At 37.8% G+C, this 22,511-nt stretch overlaps 1 protein-coding gene across 2 annotated transcripts in view; it reads left to right on the top strand.

The window, feature by feature from the left end:
• The window catches only part of LOC129213269 (uncharacterized), a 106,454-nt gene that overhangs the window by 46,067 nt on the left and 37,876 nt on the right, over nucleotides 1–22,511 (top strand). For both annotated transcript variants that reach the window (XM_054843009.1, XM_054843010.1), the window contains 19 exons: nucleotides 1,916–2,049; nucleotides 3,259–3,417; nucleotides 4,184–4,364; nucleotides 6,119–6,330; nucleotides 8,053–8,241; nucleotides 9,152–9,291; nucleotides 10,679–10,841; nucleotides 10,957–11,043; nucleotides 11,563–11,697; nucleotides 12,075–12,194; nucleotides 12,980–13,197; nucleotides 14,965–15,158; nucleotides 15,836–16,138; nucleotides 16,944–17,173; nucleotides 18,079–18,135; nucleotides 18,866–19,027; nucleotides 19,820–19,897; nucleotides 21,195–21,551; nucleotides 22,136–22,492. In XM_054843009.1, coding sequence (XP_054698984.1) covers nucleotides 1,916–2,049; nucleotides 3,259–3,417; nucleotides 4,184–4,364; nucleotides 6,119–6,330; nucleotides 8,053–8,241; nucleotides 9,152–9,291; nucleotides 10,679–10,841; nucleotides 10,957–11,043; nucleotides 11,563–11,697; nucleotides 12,075–12,194; nucleotides 12,980–13,197; nucleotides 14,965–15,158; nucleotides 15,836–16,138; nucleotides 16,944–17,173; nucleotides 18,079–18,135; nucleotides 18,866–19,027; nucleotides 19,820–19,897; nucleotides 21,195–21,551; nucleotides 22,136–22,492 — 3,476 coding nt within the window. The remainder of the gene's footprint in view (nucleotides 1–1,915; nucleotides 2,050–3,258; nucleotides 3,418–4,183; nucleotides 4,365–6,118; nucleotides 6,331–8,052; nucleotides 8,242–9,151; nucleotides 9,292–10,678; nucleotides 10,842–10,956; nucleotides 11,044–11,562; nucleotides 11,698–12,074; nucleotides 12,195–12,979; nucleotides 13,198–14,964; nucleotides 15,159–15,835; nucleotides 16,139–16,943; nucleotides 17,174–18,078; nucleotides 18,136–18,865; nucleotides 19,028–19,819; nucleotides 19,898–21,194; nucleotides 21,552–22,135; nucleotides 22,493–22,511) is intronic.

The raw sequence follows: 22,511 nt of genomic DNA, 5'->3' as shown, positions 1-22,511 counted from the left end.
GCCTGTATGATAAGGACTTTCTCTTAACAAGAAAGATTTCAGTTGATTTTTAAACTGTGATCTGAGACCTAGGACGAGTTTCTCTTTTCACTTGGATAAACTTTAATCTTTGAGACTGCATTTTTAAATGTGCTTTTCATAAGCATGTCCAACATTTTATTAAAAATCACTTTTTCAATGGGAATTGCTCCTAATTAATTTGTGTTCTCAGGTGTTTATATAACATGAATGGTTGCATACATACACTTACAAATATGAGGGACTGTTTCTAGGAAACAGTTGGCTGTGTTCTCCTGGCTGCAATGTATGACCTGTATGTTAATTTTACTGGACAAGGCAGGTGAACATCAGTACAATTTTATGTCATGGTATTGAATACTTGTAGTAGCTAGTCATGATAAGCATTATAGGATGATTGTATATGTAAAGTATGTTGCATATTCAGAGGGAGTATGTAACAATATGAGTAGTAAAGTTTTCTTAAACCTACACAGGTATGACCTCATAATTTTGCTAAAAATGGCGTGCTGATCAGAATATTTTATAGACACAAACAGAAACATACCTTAACTAGTACTTTTAACAGTATTAGATGATGTCTCGCTATAGCTAGGTAATTACGAAGTTATATACTTAGAGCTTAAGTCATATTTTGATATAAATCCAGTTTGGCAAGCATTCCATCTGAAGTGGTCAGCAAATGATTCCTTGTAGAAGTACTGGATTAAAAAAAAAAAAAGGAAAAAAGTAATCCTACTCATTGGTGTAAAACTTCAGATTCATTATTTTAAGCATTTTCTCAGTCACTACAAGAGCTAGAAGTTCATTATTGTTTTTTGTTTAAGATGTAATGTCATGATGTCAGGAGCTGAGTGGTAACAGAAAATCATCAAATATTGTGAGACCCCAAGAAAGCTACAAAGATTGATCATGTTTAGTTTGTAGTGGTTTTACTTCACTCAGGTAAAATTCCATTTAGGTAATAAACTTAGTGCCTGATTTTATTTATTTATTTATTGCTTCTGAAGAAAAAGTGAGTGAAAGAACATGGAAATACGGTAAACAAAAAAATAGTTGCGCCTTTGCTTTTCTTAAACAAAATTGGCCTAAATCATTGAATCATTTTCATTCAAATCTTAATACAAACCAGCCATTTCCAGTGGTCTGAACTTAGAAACATGTTAAATTTTAATGGACTATAAACAAAAGCCCAAACTTTTTCTTGTAAAGCCTGTAACATGGCTGTTTCTAGGATTTTTATTTCTACTACGCCTTGTGGAAAAAAGTCAAAATTTGCAATGCCTAATACATTTTTTTCCAAAGTTTTACAAATTGGTTTGCATATACAGCCTGTCTGTAGTCAGAAGTGCAAAGCTGTTGGTTGCTGTTAGGTTGGACATACATGTAGCAGGAAAAGAAGTTCAGGTGTCAGAAACAGCGTTTTCACAGCAACATTGTAGTCTGTAAAATGTGTCTAGATCTTGAGCAGATAGTGAAGATAATTCGTGAGCTTAATTTCATGGTAATGCAGTTATACCAATATTGGTACCAATCTTCACACACTTAGGTCAGTACCTTTAGACTACAGAACATACTGCCAGACCTTTTACATGAATTAAATATTTGGTTCTCTTTTACTTTTTACTGTGGTAGTGTTTTCATTTTCATAGATGTAAATCATCTATCTAGCAAATGCAAACTCACTGTTCTAAAATGCAGGTTCATTAAATGTGTGCTTTCCTTTGGATTTGTAGGATAAATCAACAAGTATATATCTGTAAAAATAGACAAATCTCACTTTAATGTTTTTGAAAAATAGAAGCCTTGAAGCCAGCAGTAGATTTATACAATTAACATTTTGAAAGTTTACTTCTGATCTATTTGGATAGGTAACTTTGTGATTTACCTTGAATAGGAGAGGCAAAAAATCTTCATCATGAATGCAGTACGCGGCAAAAGATTAAAGTGGAGACAGGTGCACATGGCATGTACAAACTTGATATTGGGCATGAATTTCACTGTATGCAGACTCCGACCTACAATCACAAGGTAGAGATGCTGACCAAAGCACTTGTGTACTTGTGTGCTGAGTACCCTTTTGTCACTCTTGTACTGCTGGGCTTAAACAGAGCAATGCCTAAGATGTCATTTTTGAATCAGCCATTTTTTTTTTTCTCACCTTGTTTCTCTTTGCTTTCTGTGTAAACAAAGATATCTTGTCAAGTTGCTCATTTGTGCAGTCCATTACAACTGTAAGTGGTGGAACTCTCCAGTGATGTCATTTTTAATGTATTAATTCACATAACTTCTGCAGAATATTTGTTGTGAAAATTTTTGTTATATATAAATCAATAGTATTAATAAGTTTGTGATTTATCTTGTTCTATTCTTCTTGTAAGTAAAAGTCAGGAACTGTCTTATTCATCAGAAGTTGTATGTCATCAGAAGTTGTATGTGCAGAAAATAAGGCATTTTACAATGTTTTGTATTAATTTTCTGTTTCAGATTTGTATGCTTTCTTACAAATTCCAGTGTGTGTGGCCCTTTCATGCAGAAAAGCAGATCTGTTTCAAATATCTTCCTTTACACACAGCACAAAGACAAAGGTTAATATAAAGGCAAATCACCATTGATACTGGGTATTTGCTGCAGAACAGAGCTGGCCTCTGAATTAAAGAGAGATTTTGTATCCTTTCAGATTTGCTTTTGGTCCAGGTTGGACTGAAGCCAAGAAGTGTTAAGATTTCCCATGAAGCAAGATCTTGCAAGGCTTTGCAGCTGCACAGTGAATCCATGTGAGGCACTCCATCAGGAGTACCTGAGTCCAGTTACCTTAGCTTTTGAGGAAAGCAATTTGACTGGCAGCAGACTAAAAGTTTTGGGCTTTTTACACTGAATTTATATCTTCTGATGGGAACATGCTTTACCGAAAGGGTTATCAATCATTGGAACAGGCTGCCCAGGGAAGTGGTTGAGTCACCATCCCTGGAGGTATTTAAAAGATGTGTCAATGTGGTGCTTAGGGACATGGTTTAGTGGTGGACTTGGCAGTGCTAGGTTAATGGTTGGACTTGATGATCTTAAAGGTCTTTTCCAACCTAGGTGATTCTATGATTCTATGATTTTTCTTTGGAAAATTTGCAACCCTTTCTGCTTTAGTCTTGCTTACTACGTGGGAATATTTCTACAGGCACTTAACAGCAGTGAAGAAAAAAGAAAGCATGGTTTACAGGAAAAAGGTGGTTTTCTGTTCTTCAGGTTCACCTGAAACATGAAGCGAGTGCGTCTTGGCTTTCCTCCCAGATGGAAGTCAACTATGGGAAACACTGGGATGAAATAAACAACAAGAAGAAACTGCTGATCAGCCAAGCATTTAAGAACAGTTCCAGTTCATCTCTAGTCAGCTATTTCATGGAGGTAAGCATAATTGGTGAGGAGTAAGACCTTCAATTCAAATATTTAACAGACAAACTAAGAAAAAAATTGGAATTAATTTGTTTATTAAGACCTTTTTTCCTGTGTTATGTATTAATAATATGTTAGATATCCAGACGTAATAAGTTTGAGTTAGATAAGGTCTTAACCCAGGCACATAGAGATCACTAACATTTAAAATGAACAAGAGAAAGCCAGTAGATGGATTTTTTAATTAGTAAAGAAGTTTGGGTGTAATGTGGTCTGAGTTTTTTGCAGAGTTTGCACATATAAAATTATCACAGAGATTTATGAAGCTACAGAAACTATTCTTCTAATTTTTTGTGTTATTTCTTAGAAGTTACAGGTCTTCTCTGTTATTGTCTTAGAATAGGTAATAGTTTTCTGAGGTAGGTTGTCATTATTCTATTTCCATAGGAGTACCTGTAAGCATAGAATTTATCTGTGATCCCAGCATAGAGTGACCAAGAATTATGGTTGGGTTTTGGGTTTTTTTCTAACAAAGTAAATGGTCTAAAAATTAGTGAAAATTTTCCTTTTTGAATCTCCAGTAGATGTAACAAATGCATATTAAAGAAATCCCAATCTGTAATTGGTCAGCATGCATGAAAAGCTATAAAGTGAATGGCAAATGTGCAGAGCAGAGGCACTAGCTGTGACCTTCCTGCTACCATGTGTGCGTGTGTGTTAGCTTAGCCCTGAAGATAGGATCCTGTTTTTACTGAAATTTGCTTCACTTGTTTTCCAGTTTACTATGCAAGTCCTGGAAAAACAGGTGAATTACAGAACCCGGCTGCAGCACTCGCACAACTCTCAGGTTTATTTGCAGAGTAGCACCAACTTTGAGGTGCAGTATAACGACCACGTGCCATTTGTGGCTGGGCTGCAGTGGAAAGACGCATCCAGAAATGGCTTGAAGAAGTGGGAAGGTGAAGTACCGCAAACCATTTCAGTCTGTGATTAGAAAAGCAGGCATTGAAAGTTGCTGCTTTGATTTTGTGAGGTAGTTTTGCATGGATGTAACAGAATCACAGAAATACTGGGTGGAAGAGACAGACCCTGGAGGTTATCTAGACCAGCCTCCTGTTTGAATCAGGATTGTTCCCAACAGTAGATCACACCTGCTGTGGCTTTGTCTAACTGAGTTTTTGAAATCTCCAACTTCCCGTGGCCTAGCTGGCTAGCCTCTTCCAGCAATTCCTTAGCCTCTCAAAGTGCAATTTGTGGCCATTGTCCCTTATATTGTGTCGCTCTTTTGAAGGGTTTGTGTTCCTCATCTTTGCCGTTTACTTTCAAGTTAGCTGTAGGCAGCTATTAGATTCCCCTGTTCCTTTGCCAGACTAAACAAGCCCGGTTCCATCTCTTCTTGTTACAGGTCTTGTTGTCTAGGCCCTTTATCATCATAGCAGCCCTCTGCTGTAGCCTTTCTGCTTTCTCACCATCCACCTTGATCTGGGTGCTCCAAAACCAGATCCAGTGTTGCAGACATAGCCTCTGCTGTGCTGTGTAGAGGGGGATAACTTTGTCTGATGGCCACACTCCTAATGTAGACCAGTAATGTCCTGTTAGCTTTTGACTGAGGTAACTGACTGGGAAGTGAACCAAGGTTTAAAAAAATTCTTTAGAAAGTGATCAAGTTTGTTTCGAGAACATTAGAAAATGGGACACTGAGCAGAATTCTAATGATGTATTTTAAGCTATAAATTAAACAGCTGTGTATATGGATATTTTTTAAAATCGCATTTATCTTAGACCTTTTGCTTCATAAAGTACAGCAGGGAGTAAGCCTTTATAATACTAAGCTGTATTTTACATTTGTAGACTTCTTTCTCAAATAGGGGTTAAGTTACCAGTGGCATGCCAAAATTTAGTTTTCTGACATTTTAGCGCTTAAGATGGATTGAATGCCACTACCATTTGTACTTCAGTGGATGAAGCTGTATAAATCGGGGCAATGATTGGCTCAGCATGTAGATTTGCTGTTGAGATATATTTTTTTCAAATCTAGTATACACCATATGTGCAAAACTGGCAATCCTTATTAATGCAAAACAACTGGCTAGATACAGTGGAGTGAATTAACAGGATGTTTTTCTACCTGTTAAGATGAAACAAACTAAAGTTAGATTAATTCTGAAATTTTAAAAAATTTAAAATAACCAGCAAAATTTCAACAGTCTACTAGTGAAATTTCAGCAGCTTGTCAGATATAAACATTCTGAGCTGTCTATAAACTAGTTTCCAAAATAACCTACAATCTTGTTCAAAATGTGTGTATTGCAGAGTTGAATTTCTGTGTTGGCATATGCCAGAACAGCTTTGTTTAAGGCCATTATTGTAATTATGTGAATAATGGTTACAGACTTACAGTTCAGGTAAAGATTTCACATTTTGTTGCAGATCATGCAGTACAACCCTATTCTGGTGCCATTTAGGTACTAGACTTCATAAATTTCCATTTATTAGCAAACCTCCCTATGTATTATGCTATGCAGTATGTTATGCTAATGAAGGACATTCATTTCATTGTATGCCATCCAGAGATTTTTGGAAGAGACCAGGTCGATAGTAGCATTTTAGCCTATTCTAAAACCCCAGCATCTTATCAACTTTGTTGCAGAGTTAGAATCCAGGTAGCTTGAAATCTCACTTTTCTGCCAGCTTTAATATATATTCCTTCCAGGTGGATTAAATATAGACACCCCATGGCTATATCTGTATGCAGCTCACAAACTACATCAGCCTCAGCATTCTGCTTATTTATTGACTATGGAGCTGACAACTGGAAAAGCTCTCTCTATTAACAATCTTATAGTGGAACTGTTCTATAAAGATCAAGGCAATGAAAAGGAAGGGAAAGTTCACATTTACACGCCAGCTGCCACGTACCTGCAGGTTAGTAACATGGTGCTTCCTATAGTGTATGGATTTGATGATAGAGCTTTGTGATAGACACCCAACAGAACTGCCATCATACTGAAATAATACTTGTTCAGCATGCTTGTTTGAGAAACTCATGCACTGTGTGCCAGCTTGTAAGAGTGGATCTTGAAATGCATATCTTCATCTGTTTTCTGTGCTTGAATGATGAGCTAGTCTTCCTCTGGAGCAGCCGAATCAGCGCAGCCAGGGTCTCTCTATTAGCTTTGAAAAAGTGTTAGTGCCACCACTGCTGCCTTTCTTTGCAATGGGAGTCCATTACTCCCTGCACAAAGCCAAATACGTGATGACAGAGTTCTGCCTAGGAGCATGCAAGTAATAATTACTATTTTAAAGTCCTCTCCTCCCTCCATGAGCTAACAGTTTCAGGAAGTAGGAAAATTGGATCATCATGTAAGAAGTGTTTAAAACTTGTTCCTTAGTGATATGAAACAGCTGAGAGTATCTTCATTTAAAAAGTAGGAAGAACAATAGCCAAACTTCTAAACTAAGAACCCAGTGATTACAGCATTCACCTAAATTTGAGGCATTAGATTTAAAGGCATCTTCTGCCTGAGAAGAATGTAACCTACCTCTTCCTGGAGAGTATCCTGCTCAATAAGCTGTCACGTAGTTCGTGGCACCTGTTGCCTCTTGATATGGCACTGTTTGTAAAAATTCTCCATGAGTATTTGGAGCTCCATCAATATTAGAGTTCTGATCTTGCAGAATAACACTTTGCCACTGAGGTGTTTTTGCTGCTACTCTTTTTCCCACTGTATCTCCGTACAGGTAAATTCTGCAATATGAACAGATTCAGTAGGAAAAATGATAATGCTGTTGCAGGCTAGATACAGTTTATACTGTATATACTAGATATAGTTTAGTGGTTTGGAACCATCCTGAGAAATGAAAGGTTATTTCTTTTGTTGTGACTTAGAGAATGACTCCAGTCTCCCACAAACCTGTGAGAGAACCTTTAATAGCAGGTTCTTACTGTGTAGACTTCTGTCTTTTCTATTGGAATTCTACCACTTTCTATATAGTGATTAAATATCCACTGAGTGGAATCAGTGTGCCCCAAGTCTATGGATTCTAAGCTTCCTCCTAATTTATTTTACACTGTGCTATGCAATAGAGGTTTAAAATTGATTTCATCACAGTTGCTGTGTATTAAGCAATATGATAAACCTCTGTCGCTATGAAAAGTGTAGATTTGTCTTGGAGAAGCTTAACTTCTTATCTGCCTCTGTATAAGTGAGATGAGAGCCAGGAATTTTTGCCTTTCTTTTAGAATCCACTACAGTTGTCTAAATCTTTAACTTAGGTTTATGTTTAAGCTGTTCCTTTATTCTGAACTGCAGCTTTCCCTTGTTAGATCACTGCTGGTTCAGGCACAGCGTGGAGGATTGTGAGAAACATTCTTGAATGAGAAAAAAATGTTCATCGACTATTTTCTTTTCAACTGTTTAGTTTTTTCTCTCTCCCTTTGCTTCGAGGGGATAAAATAAACTTTGAGATCTTTATGGCAATTCAGAATATTTTGATAATGGATAAGCTGGCACACTGTTTCTAATAGTTCTTGTAGAGATTGTCTCCAAGAAAACGCATTCTTTTCACCTCCGTGTTGTGCTGCTGGCACAATAGGATTCTGTGTCCTAACTCAGCCCGGCTAATGTGTTCATCTTTATTTTTCAGGCATCCACATTTAATCATGTTGAGTGGAATGTTCTGCATAGCTATAGTGAAATGATATCTCTGTGGAATCAGCTTGTGAAGAATGAGATTCATTTGGAGAATAACCACCGAGCCAAATCTCTCTGCTTTAAAATAAAGAGTACAAAACATGAATTTAACTTCACAGCCAGTTATCAGAATCTGCCAATGGTAAGAAAGAAATACAAATGCAATTTATTTGACTCAACACTGTGTTTTTCTGGTCTGCCACCTTTCCTGAAAGATGTTATTGCTAGTGTTGAAACTTAAACACTTCTAGTGCTACTTCGATTTCTGTCTGTTTTGACAGCCTGCAATGTAAAACTAGCTTCAAAAAGAAAACAAACAAAAACTTGTGTGGTGTAGTTTTGAGTACTTCTCACCTATTTGGGAGGCCAACTACAGACAGAAGGTCAGGTGGAGAGGACAAAGAGAGAATACAGGTCTAGAAAGAGAGCTGTAGATGTGATTGCTTACATTTTGATGCATATGTATGGCAGGTGTGGAAGATTCTGTTGTCTTGGAGAATCAGAGTATCTTGCCTGCTAGTGAGCATAGTAACAGCCTGGGTTTATACGCTATTTTACCATCTACGTCCCTTCCAATCTTAAAATCATTTTTGCATTGCTTATGCCTGCAGCACAGGAAGGGTAATCAGCAGTTTGTCCTCCAAAGAGATACTTCGATCAGTTACTTTGGTCAGTTCCTTGCAGGACACCTTAAAACAAAAAGTGTTTTTCTAGTCATAGCATTTCATACTTTGAAAATCCAATCTGGTTTTGTATGTAAATATACTGGTACCAGAGCTAAAGCTTGCTCATATTGTAGATAGGTTGCACTCAAGTGATACGTTATAGGGTGTGTGTCTTCTGCTGAAGTAGTTTTTTTACTAATGGCACTTTTAATCCAATGTAAATGGAGATCAGGATGTAAACTGAAGCAGAAAGGGGTTGATCTGTGAAATGACAGCCTTGCTGCAGCCTTTTGAACAATGTGGTTTCTTATTGACATTCCTGAATACAAATGCAGTAAATCTGATGCAGTTGTCCTTTCCTCTTCTGGTCTCATGATTTGAGTGCAGCCTAAGACGACAAACTTCTCTATGAAGACTGTATGGAGAGATTATAAAAGTCTGCCTGTCATACTGCAGTTTGAAGGTCAGATAGAAGAGCTGAAGAAGGAGAAGATGCTCTATCAAAAACGTGGAACCCTCCATTTCAGGTTCAGTAGTCTTATTATTCCTATTTCTGAAGAACATTTGGGCCTAAATTTAATGTGCATCTTGATGCTCTTGGGATCTGTTCTGGGCTTTACAAAGTGGAAGTGCCACATGCGCAAAGCCTGTGCTTACTCCCATCTGGCTCGCTGAACTTGCTCAAGCACACCAGCTTCACGGGCTGGTTATTTACATACATTTAGCTTTTGCCCTCTTTATTGAAATGATAGTGAACAAAGTTATCAAAGGCAACAGGCCACGTGTGCTGTGGCAATGTGTTTGCTGTCATCTCTGTTGTGTGCATAGCCTCCTTTTGTGAAAGCAGCGAGATTTATGTTGTGTCCAAACTTTGAAGTGATGAGAAGTTCCAAATCCAAATCTGATCCTCTGTGCCATCCAGATACCTTTTTTCTAGGGCTTAGGAATAATATAGACATTCTAAAGCCAAAAGTATCCCTCTTAAAACACATAACAAATGGTCTTGTTTAGATTTTGGAACATGTTTCCAGTTCCTGATGAGAATGAGTGTGCTGCTTCTAGATATTGGCTGTCTCTGAAATTTCTCTCTTCATTACCCATTATCAAAACACAGCTCGAAGGCCTTGGGAAAAGTGTGTACTCAGACCTGAGACATGTGAATCATCTCTGGGGACATCTCAGCTTTCTTAAAGGCATAGCAGGGTCAACAGAAGTGCACAGGCTCCCTTAGGAGCCACTGCACATCTTGGAGATAGCTAAAAAAGTACAAGATGCTTTTTCAGTAATGGAAAAAAATATGTAAATGAAGAACAAAGAGGTGTACCAGATAACCTAACGTGTATAAAGGCAGTCCAATGTCATTCTTCCAAGACATCCAACTAAGTACGTGTGCAGAAATATTTAATAAAGTCTATAAAAAATTACACTGAAGTAGTAAAGTACTCCGAGAACTGAACATCTGTTGCATAGGATTCTTGGCATGAGATACTGTTTCTACAGAAAGCATAAAATGTGGTTGATAAGTGAGATTTTCAAAGCTGCCATAAGCTTTTGGACACTGCCCCTATTCGAAATGAAGTCTTGGCCATGAAGGTATATGAAGTGTATGTACTGGTTATGTATGTCAGAATTTTAGAGCATCACCCTCTCCCATGCTCTTCCAAGCCTTTCCTGAATCCAGGATGGAAACTCTTTATCAGAAAGTCTGGTAAATGTGTGTAGTTTGTATGAAGTTGCAATTATGCTCTAGTAATTTCTTAGAGGTGCTGGTACTATGTGTTTTGCTTATATACAAACACCCTGATGGCATCTGCAACTGAAAATTTTGGAGTGTAAGTTGAGCTCTACATGATCTCTTTTTGTAGTTGTCTATTAAGATCTTTTACACTTTGCTTATTCCTTGTTTTGTTCCAGGCATCCTTTTAAAGTGCCCCTTCTGCAGAGCTTCCTGCTGGAGGAGACATTTACTGTTGACAAAAAGCAAAAGCACTATTTCTTGGAAACAAAAGTTTTGATAAATGGGGTGGAGGAAACAGTTCAAACTCTTACACTTGGTTACCAACCTGAAAAGCCCTATGTGAGTTATACAAGAATTTTCTTTAATCTAGCATACCAAAAAAGTCAGCAAATGAGTGATTTACTGTATGTTATCTTATGTTCTTTGCGTTTCCTTTCAAACTTTTTTTTTTTAGATTTGTGCTGGCTTAACTCATCCTTATAACTACAGGTTGTTTCCCAAAGATGTTGAAATATGCATTTTAACTCAAAGTCACCAAAATGTGAGTAAATTTCCCATTAAATTCAGTTAGAAGGAGAGATTTGTTACCTGTTTGCTTACAGTTTATTGTCTTTTCAGACCTAACTTGCTCTAGGTCTTTAGTTTCTCACCATGTAAATGCTGCAACCAGAAAGTTCAGAGGGCAATGATGTGGTTGGTGCCTACCTAATGCAATGTTTTGTATAATATTATATAATAATATGTTGTGTAGTAATATATGATAATAATACTTTATATATTATTTTAAAAATATTGTTATGCATGAATATTATTAATAATAACAAGTACTGGGAAGGAATGGATTCACATTTCTCATACTTATTTAGGTGTATCTATTCATTTTTCTTACCAAATGCAGTTATTTTTTTTCCTGCTTTGCTCATTTTTCATTCTGAGCCACAATGTAATAGCTCACAACTCTTTCATTTTTCATAGTATGTAGGGATGACTTCTCTCATCTTTCATAATATGCAGGGTTAATATGTGATGCAATTCGCTTATGCGCGTTCTTAACACATAGGTGAAGCATGAGCTTGAGGCTACCTTGAAGGTCAATAAGGAAGATCTTCTCAGCTTTCTAGGGAGATATCAGGACAAATCCAGTGAGGCAGATTTTAGACATCTTTTACACATGGATGTGACACATTCATTCCAGGTATTGGTGGTTTTCATTTATATAATTTTATTTTTTATGTCTTGGTGGCTGTTTTACTGCATTGTCTTTAGAATTATAGTTGGGTTATGCTTGTAAGCTTCCTAATTCAATAAAGTCCTGGCCCTGACAAAGACCCTAGGTATCTCAGCAGATCAAATCATAATCTGTCTTGTAGGAAACACAGTGACCTTTTGATTTCATACATTTTTTTACTGCATTTGATTTATTTTCAGTGTCTTTGGGTAAAACTGATAAAAGCTTATACACACATTTGCTTATCATATCCTCCACTTCATGCCAGAAGTTCAGACATCAAATTACATGAGGCAATAGACGGGAATGCAGTGATTATGTTTACGTTTTACTTTGTCAAATAGCTTGAGTTTCCACAAGCAATGGGCCTAAGTGGGGAGCTGTTTTCCAGGCAGACTAAACTGGCACACTTTGACTACAGTGTGAGTGTAAAAGCCATCATCAACAAGAACATGTCTTCACAGGTCAGTTCCCCTATTATTACAGTCTCGTTGCTTGAACTTGTGGCTTTTGCAGTTCACTCAGACCTGTGTTGAGTCTCTTGCTTGTCGCATGCATTAGGAATACATGTCAACCTGGGAGCTGTTTAACTTTCTGCTGTAAATTGCTTTGCAACTGCTTTCACGCATGGGAACACAAATGTATGTGTATGCTACAAAGTTGGTCAACTCATATGGAATTCACTGAATGTAGTGGAGAGGTGTAAATTGTTAGGGAAACAGTTAACTTTTTATGGTTAGAGTTTGTTCTGGCTAAATGGCTACATACAGTTGGAATAGACGGCTTGTGTTTTGGCTGAAATTCAGAAAACTCTGAAAGTCAAGTAAAATTGTACTTAAAATTTAACATAGTTCATAATTTTTTTGTTGAAAGCTCTAGCATGGTGACAGGCTTATATGCAAAATGAGGTGTTATCTGTAACTTTTATTACAAATTCAAAAGGTTCTTTCTCTCAGATTAACCTTATCCTTTGTGGTGGGTTGAGAGGGAGATCGCTTACCCATTACCTCCATGGACAAAATGCACTCAACTTGTGCAAAATTAATTTAATTTATTGCCAAATAAAAATAGAGTTAGATGGTGAGAAACAAAGACGAAAAGTAAAAACGCCTTTCTCCCTCTGCTACCATACTCTTTTTCTCAGGCCCAGCTTGTTGTCTGCAGTCTTATTCCTCAAACTGATGTCTCAGTTTCCTGTATTATGATTTGAGATCCTTAATGTCCTGTTCTTCTTCTTCTGTATGTGTAGGCCCAGGCAGCCCTAAAGAGTTATGGTGAGAGCCATTTCAATGGCTCTCTGTACCTTCATTCCAATGGAAGGGACATGCTGATGCTGGAGGTTGATACGAACAACGAAAACCGGAAGAATGCCAGAGTTATCGAATTGAGGGCTTTCCTCCATCAGACAGTCCTGACAAACCCAGAATCAATACACTTCCAACTCATGGGCAAAATACTTCCGTCAAGGTAGAGAAATCAGAATCTTGATTAATAGAGGAGCTGAAGAGTGTTCTGTGATACATATTTAAATTTAATTACTTTCATATAGCTGCAGCAGAAGCCACTGAGCAAATACCATTTCATGCATTATCCCTATTATTGAAATACTTTTGCCTTTTATGCCTTTTTATGTTTCAGAAGTTGTTATAATAAATTATGTTAATGTGTTCTAGTTGCTTTTCTAAGACTTTGTGTAGAGATAACTTGAATGAACGGCTGGTACTGTTATGTTGGGTTTAGATCAACAGTTGGTTTTTCCCCCCATTGTTTGTCCTCTCAGAAGTAAGGAACTAATATTTACAAGCTATGTCAGTGGAAGAGGGCACTTCCCAGTGTTTATTATAAAGTTTTATTAAGTATTGTGGAAAGCTCTGAAGTGGCAGGAGTGGGAAATAGAAATTTGGCCCTCCCAGGTTTCAGCCATCTTCCAGTTGATTTTTCACATTTCACAAATACAAAAGTGTGCAGTGAAGGAGTTGATGTTTTTGTAGAGGTCCTAGTGTTTAGCAGCTTAGGAGTTGGATGGGATAAGGAGAGTGAGGAAACAGAGTTAAAGAAATCAGAAGTGATTACAATTTAGTTGAAGCTTGTTAGATTTACTAGTAAAAGAAAAAATAAGAGATTCAAGAAAGATATTTTGTGCATTTCTGCAGCTTACTTGTAGTTCTGGGCTTCCAATAGAACATTAATTTTTTTAAATACCAGGGTATGCTGTAAGAGAGCAATTTATTGCAGCTCACTTCACAGGAAGTAAAATAGAACACTTAAAATTTCTGGAATGACAACTTATTTTGGATTTATTTTACAGGGAGAAAGAGAGAAAAATAAGAGATTGAATATTTCTGGGGAAAAGTCTCTACAGACTTCAGTCACTGACTGATGAAATGAATCTTACTTCCCTGAATTATGTAGTTCAGTTCTTCCTATCATCAAGTAGATTTTCACTGAGGTTTTACTCATTATCAGTCTTTCAAGAGGATTCCAATTTCTAGGAGGGATGTCTAACAGTATGAAAATATGATTGCCTCATTTTTAGATATCTGTGAAGTGTGCTTGAGTCTAGAAAGTCAGACATTTCAATAGACAATTTATGGAAGGCAGCGTGAAAATTGTGTCTCAGTCTTATACTTGAAACACTGAAAATTGAGTTTCTTATTGCTCCAGCAGGTTTCCCTAAAAAACTGTGCTGTGTTTCTCCAACACTGTTAGACTCGGGGCCAAGACACAAAGAAATAATTCTTGGCTCATTTACCAAACTCACATGGTGATGGCATTTAAAATTATTGTTTAAGCTGAATTCTCAATGCTGCTTGTAAATCAGCACTAAAGAGAGATTTCATATTGCGACAGAAAAGAGTTCATTTCCAACTAACTCTGTTCAACTCCATCTTTTTCTTTTATTAGGGAGCATAACAAAAGCATCCAAGAAATTTGAAGAAAAATCAGTCTGCCAATCTGTGAGGCTTTATTGAGTAGTTTTACTGAGTAGTTTTATAAACATCTGGTGAATAGCATGTGCTTATTGCAAGGCATCTGATTCACGGATTCACAACACTGAACAAGTGCCCACGATGTCTGTGTGGTCTCCATACTTGGAGATACTCAAAACCTGACCACATGGGTCCTGAGCACCCTACGCTCATCGATCCTGCTTTGAGTGAGAGGAGGTTGTCTTGACAATCATGAATTAAACATAATAATAATATCTTATTAGCAATTTTTATCTCTTTTTAGACTTTTGATATCTTCTGAGATGAAGCTTAATGAAAATAGGCTTCACATGGATTTCACGGGAGCCAGGGAGCAGAAAATTGGTTTTGTTTTGTCCCTAAATGGAAAAGTCCAACACACATTTGCTGAATTAAACGCCATACCTCATCATCTTTCTCTGAATGGATTACTGAAGTGCAGAAACAACGTTCATGATGGTACTTTTTTACTTTGTGTTTTGTTGCTAATTCTGCAGCTATCTAAGGAAGCTTCTTAATGTATTCCTTACTGAACTGCATATAATGCAGAAGAGAGTATTTAGGATGCAAAATGAACCATTGGTCATTGGGTTGAAACTACTTTTTAGTGAACTAACATAGTTTGATGATTTTCATTGATTGAAGGAAATAGTGGGTGGCATCTTTCCTATGCAGGTCTTCTGAAATGTGTGCTGGGGGTCTGACTTGAGGCCCTTGCTCTTCTGAATGGTACCATGGGTGGACTAGGTCACTGCAGAGTTCCAGAGGGATTGTTTAGCCTGGAGTTACAGAAGTAATAGGTCATAGTCCCTCTGTAAATCTTCCTTTAGAAGGCAGTGCAGTGTAGTCCATGGCCTAAAAGCACAGGAAGCTTGGTGAATAGAAAGAAACAGCTGCCAGAAATACTACTATGTAATTTGTTTTGAACACAGACACTTCTACTAGTAGAGAAACTCTCTCAACAGTAAACTGATTTGCTTTCTAGATTAGGCTAAATTATCTATTATAATAAAAGGAAATTCTTTTACTTCCTCCTGGTATTAAAGTAATGGTTAATTTCTATTTTGCTTATAAAATTCTGGGTATTTCTGTCCCAAAGAACTTTCTCCAACAGTAATAATTTCTTCCTGTTACAGGTAACATCAAGGTGATGGTCAACGAAACACTGTATGGACTTCATCTCAGGAACAGAAACGTGTTTGGGAACACCACCATACACAGTATCATTTTCGCTATATTTCAGAATGGCAGTCAGGCAATCCCAATGGAGGCAAAACTCAAAGGACACCTGGAGCTGAGTAGAGAGATGAAAAGGGGGCTAGCTAGCTTCCAGGTGGATGAGAAAGCCCTTTCTGTAGATTTTTCCAATATCATGAGCTGTGGGCACAGCAGAGTCAGTGGGACTTTCACACATAATATCAGCTTTTTTGAAAATGCAGGTATGAAGAAAACTCTGACTTGATGGTGTGGTGTAACAAGGTGTCAAGGTGAATTTATCTAAATGAGTGCTGACCAGTGGAAATAGATGAGTTGCATTTGCTCACAGCAGAACAAAATGTTATCCAGTCTTAGCAACATTCTTTTTAATATTGTTGAGAAAATGCACTAAAATGGATGCAAAACTATTTAAAAACTCCTTGAACTACTTCAGAGTAAATGATTTCTGTCTCGTACATCTGTATTCCTGCATGCTGATCAGTTCTTCTAAGCGTATATTTCTGCCTATTTCGATTTGGGCCCGAACTGAAATTTTGAAAGTCATTGACTAAATCACACTGAAGACTAAAATATGCCAAGTGTTGTTTCCTAAGCAAAACCGAGGGTTTTCGTGAGCTGAGGTTATCAATAATTTTGAATGGGTAAATTGCCTTTGTCCCTTTGGACTGAAGAAATCTGTTTTGAAACTTTCTAACAGCTGACTACTGGAGTTGGACACAATACCCATTTATAAATATCCTTTCTTAAGAAAAGAAAAATCCTTGACCTCCAAAGTGCACGCCACATTTTAATTTAACAGTCCTTTTTTAATATGATTTTCATATGGTAGGTAATGTTCTATCTTACGATAAATATCAGTAAGTGCTAACTGTCCAGATAACTGCATAATCCCACTTAAAAAAAAAGTCTATCTTGTCTTATGAAAAACTATAGAATGCTTCTCTTAATCTGTAATACATCTTTTCTATATTTTACAATGACAACGCAGAAGTCTGGTGTTGATTTTGCTTCCTTTCCTGTCAATAGGATTGCCCTTGGATGGCATTCTTACTGCCATGTGTGACCATGGCACAAGAAATCACACCGTTACTGTAGCCCTACAGAGTGGCAGTGAAAGTATTACGGCTATGTTTGGAGGTCACAGACTGTCCACAGAGCCTCCTAAATCCCAGCTATCTGTGAGTTTAAAGCACAACATCTCAAAGATGAAGAAACATGGGATCCCTTTTATTATGGAAGCTGCTGGCTATTATGAGGTAAGAAGAGTTCTGCCTGTGATTATTTAATTTCTGGCAGAACCATTTTTAATAACTGTAGGTTATTCCTGTGCACTTTATTCCAAAAGCATCTGCATTTTTTGGGGTGTACTAAATTACTATGTGAAAGCCATGTGTTTTCTGGCTTCTTGTCATACTGTGTACTTGTCATCTGAAGTCTTGGAGCTGAATCTAGACTAAATGAGATGGTACATTCAGGTCTCATTTAAGTGAAGTGCTTTGCTGCATAGCAACAGAAGTATTATCCAATTTTATCTTTCCCTATAAATGGGAAGTGGACAGGCAAACCTAATATATGTAGCCATCAGATAGGTGTCAGGGAGCCTAGGTACTGCATTGCAACTGGTACTGGATTTAACTAGTTCTTATGTCATCCTTTGGATGTCCACTCAAGAGTGGAAGAGTGTTTAGCATGGCTTTCCATTTTGAAATCTCTGCCCACAGAAGTGTCACGGATCATGTTTCTTGGTACAGTGTTGCTTGGCCACTCTTCTGTCTGCATTTCTGCTGTAGGTCTGTGAACAACATATAGCTCTTTTGCATCTCAAATTATCCTTCTATAAAAGAAGGGCTCAAATATTTTCTTGTTCTAACATGTGCTGGAAGGCTGAAGTCACTAGCATACTAACATTTGTGGAGGGTTCAGCCACTGTGGTACAGTGAGACACACAGGTGTGCAGAGGAAGAACTTTATACAGTTCCCCTTGCCCTGCTTACTAGTAGTTTCACTGCTTTAATGGTATATGCCTTAGGACTCAAATCCTCCAGGGTACTGAATGCTCTCAACATGTTTTGGAGCCAGTAGGAATATTGGTACACAGTGAATCAAAAAAAAATTCACTCAATAGCCAACGTGACTATTAAGCAGGTATCCTTTATTGCAGCGCTGGGAGTCGCACCGGGATATTTCCACGAATGTGCATCTCGATGAGAAACAAATTGTACGTGATTTATATTACAAAAGAGTTACATATTCATTAGGTTTCCAATCAATTTAATGCATATTCATTATTATTCCAGGAACTCATGAGTATATGCTAATGTCCTGATACGCCTGTGCAGTTTCTTTCTCAGGTGGTCATCAGGGGTCATCCTCCTCAAATCTTCCTCTTTCTCCTCTTCTTCACTGTACACACTTGGGTGACCTCTTCTTCATTATCTCCATTTTGCAAGCTCAGCAACCTCGTTATCCGTCCTGCCCACATGGTCCCAGGCTTGTTGGCATATTGGGCCCCCTTTATCAGGATGCCTCAAACTTTGTGTCTTTTTCTAGTTCATACCCAAGGACTATTCCCTAATTTACAGCTTCTCTTATCCTGTTTCTACATTCCAACTATTTTACTAATTGTTTTCTTTCGTACTGGAACATGAGACAGGCAAAGCCTGAGTTTGTGGGGCCTGACTCAAGTGTTGCCAAGTTATATATTCTGTTTTAAAATTGTTCTATGCTAATTAGTTTCCCTTATTCACAGCATTCAGGTCTAGCATAACAGGGAAATTTCGATTTGAAATGAAGCCCCTTAGATGAATTTGCACTTTTATTTTACCAGTGCTGCTGCCCTGACACAGGCTGTGACATTTAAGCATGGTGAAACAGACTCTGCCTTTGCCAGTTGTTGTTGGGATGTTGGTTTTTGTTTCTTTCCATGATTTGGTTTCTTTTGTGCACAGAATTTCACCAAAAAGATTGCTGCAGGGATAACAACCACAGTGGAGATGGAACAGCTCAAAATTGAAATAGAGAAGAAAACCACTGGCAGTGCTATGGAAATTTCTCTTTCACTTCACCATGACGTGGGAGGACTAATTGACATTGTTCCATGTGTACTAGAGGTTAGCAGAAATCCTGCTGTATGATGTATTTGATGTAGCTTTCTGCTGTGCATTCTCAACTGTTTAAATTTACCTCTTGAGAGCAAGCTAGCAGGTCAGAAGGGAGAGAGATTTTTTTCAAACAAGGCCAGTACAGAAAGCCTAAAAATTGTTTGCTTAGCAATAAGGAGCAGGTTTTCAAGATGTGCTGGGTAACAAAACATGTATGTCATGAAACCAGAGTGGGTGCTTGCCCAGATAGATTAACATACAGTCCTAGCTTTTTCATCTTGTTAAAGCAGGGTTTGCAGGTGGATCATGTGGCTGTTTGTGGGTGCAGCGATATTTGCAGCAGCGTGAGTAATAATGGCAGTAGTTTTCATACAGCCAACAGCAGTCCCCAAGGACTTCACTTTCTGCAACTGGCGACACAGCTAATGGCATTTGAAATACTGAATGTCTATTTGTGACTGTGGTATTTTCTATGCCAAACATAAGAAATACCACTGTCTTCTGTCAAAATCAAAAGCCAGCGTATTAAAAATAGTTCTGTCTAGCGAGTAATGGTTTCCTACTGTTTGAAGATATTCTTCTGTCTTTATGCTGATAATGCATATTTAGATATGATTGAGCCTTAGATCCACTAAACTATCTATCTTTTTGAAACAGATCTTTAACCTTTAATCTTGAAGCTATGTTTTAGTATCTTCATGCTTTTTATTCTGAAAGCAGCCTTTTAGCTTGCTGCTTTCTGTTTTAGTCCTCTCTGCTTGTCTTCATGCTCTGAATGTGCTTTGTTTATAATGCCAACAGGTTGCTTGCAGTGGAGAATCTGCTAACAAACAACTTTCTGGTCTTTGCAATGGAGCAATTAGATTTCATCATTTTGAGGTACTGGCTTAATTTATAAACTCTCCAGTCAGCAACTGTCTTAACTATGACTAAGGGAATCTAAGTGCTGGAAGGTGTCAGAGATGTAGAAATGCATTTGAGTTAGCTGGAAGTTTTGCACACACTTTCAGATACTTTCACTCCTTTAATATTCACAGATTTAAACAGATCAGGTTACTTCTCCATCAAATACTGTACAAGTCCATGGGGAAGGTTGCACTCAGCTTCACCATCATGCAGTGGATTGTTTATTCTGAATCAGAATTGTCAACAAACTTGCATTCAAGTGACATAGATGTACGTCTTTAGTGCACAGCTGTGCACCAAGTGCAGAATACAAAGTAGAGGTAAGGGATGTTTATCGGCCCAACAGGTGCAATTTTAAAGGCAATATTCCTGCATCCTACAGCAATCAAGTTTTGCTGCTTCAGAGCTCAATGCAAGAGCTTGCACCTAGCAGAAAGCTAGTATCGTGAGATAAGAGGCGTGGAGCAGGCAAGAGGCAAGTGTCACATTAATGTTTCTAGCTGAAGTCTCCAAACAGAATCTTCTGCCAGTTAGAACTGAACTCAGTGTAAGCGGTCTTGTTCTGTTATTGAGCAGCCAACCTGATATCAACTGGATGAGGGAGCATAGGAGGCACAAGCTGAGAATTTCTTACTCTATTTTCTGCTCTTTCTAGCTAACCATTTGTTTGTGAAAGTCCCTATGGCTCTTGAACTGTTCGAGAAAGATAGACCTTATAATCTGACATATTATTAAGAACGTGTTAAAAACATCTCTTGAGAGTGACATTACAGAAGATTATGTTTGTCTCTAGAAAGACAGTTATCACAGTGACTGATTCCCATGAATGTTCGAATGCCAAAAAAGACAAATGCATTTCAGTTCCTCCCTCATTTAACATGGATACAATCTACATAACACTGATCACTTCTGCTGAGGTCTGAGGAGAATTGAACACATTCTCACATTCCTAGAACTCTATTTGCTTATAGTAAAACCAGAAGTGATGCTAGTAAAAGCGATAGCAGTTGATTTTTCTGGTATTGGTAGTTGTTCTAACGGACTTGTGGAGATGGGTTTTTTTTCTGTTATTTTTATTATGGAATTCTACAATAAACATTTTTGGGCCATCTCTCCATTTCTTTAAGTATTTATAAATACGTAGGATGAATACAAAATGGTGTCAGGGTAGTAGGGAAATAGTTCTCTTTTAGTAACATGAGCATTTAGAAACAGTATATGGCCTGACAGGAAAACAAACTTGACAACAGTTTTTTCTGTAATTTTTCAGACTCCAGCAAGAGTTTCACTGAATGCGTCAGTGTTTACCAGCAACTTTACTGCTGTCATCTTTGGACATGTTTCTTTTCATGACATGTTTGCTGACCTGCAACTCCATGCCACCACTAACGACCAGCCTCATTTGGAAATTAACTTCCAGCATTCTTTGCCTTTGCTGCAGTCTCTGGGAATTGCCAGAGAGAACCAAGTGTTGGTGTCTGCCATGAGAAGTGACAAGTATAAGGGCACGTTTGCTATTGTCCTTGGGTCTTGCAGTTTAACAGCTGATGGAGAAGTGAGCCTGGCAAGCAATGAAATGGATACGGAGTGGGTACTTACTTTCAGAAACAAGTGCATCAGTCTAGAGGTAAGCCTAGATTGTTTTCTGTATGACGTTATAGTCTGTGTATTTCAGATCATTATGAGTCACAGAGAACTATCTCCTGACACTACTATTTATGGAAAGGACAGTTTTGGTCAATAAAGTTGTTCTGGCAGAGCAATGGGTCAGAGCACTTGCAGAGGGACTGTATGTGAAGATGAGAATTTGGAGTAATATGATGGTAGATGTTACTGCTGTTGCCATAAAATAATTGCTTAACAATACTTTTTAATTAAAATAAAATTTTGTCTTAGAATCTGATGAAAAGCATGTCCTTTCTGTTTGAAATTCCGGAGATTTTCTTTGGGGTTACAAACTTTTTTGTCTACAGTACTCATGAAAAGATTGTTGTAGGATTTTTTTTTTCCAACACCATTTATTTTTGGTTTCTTTTTTCTCTTGTTTTGCAGAGAAATTTCTGATTTCTCTGTGAAACAAGCTGTCTTGTATGGTCCTTTCCAAAAGCATATTGGTTCAGAAAGAAATGCTTTCTCATTAATTAGAAACAAATTAGGAAGACAGTTGCTTAACTTTGTGTGCTTTAAATAGTATAATCTTTTCTGTTGCAGAGGATGGGATTGCCTCATGCTGTAGCCTTTGGGGGCTCATTTCAACAGAACATCTGCAACGTTGGCTTGTTAATGAACCTCCAGTGTGATGGCAGAACAGTTGACGTGCAGATAGACACTTCCTGCGAACACGAATATATGCTCCAAGGGGTGCTCAGACATTCAGTTCACTGGCTGAGTCAGCTTGGGCTGCCTTTTGAAAACTCTGTCCTATTATCAGCAGCCACAGACTCCACCACTGAGGGCCTTTTGTTGCTGCAGGCTGGCAAATGCAAACTTAAGGCTAGAGGAGATCTCTCTGTTCAGAATAAAGCTGAATGGACACTGGAAACAGAAACAGAATGTCACCTTCTACAGGTAGCTCTTGGAGGCTTTT

Source organism: Grus americana, chromosome 15 (assembly GCF_028858705.1).
Source record: "Grus americana isolate bGruAme1 chromosome 15, bGruAme1.mat, whole genome shotgun sequence".
NCBI lineage: Eukaryota > Metazoa > Chordata > Aves > Gruiformes > Gruidae > Grus > Grus americana.
This window is presented reverse-complemented; position numbering and strand designations above follow the sequence as displayed.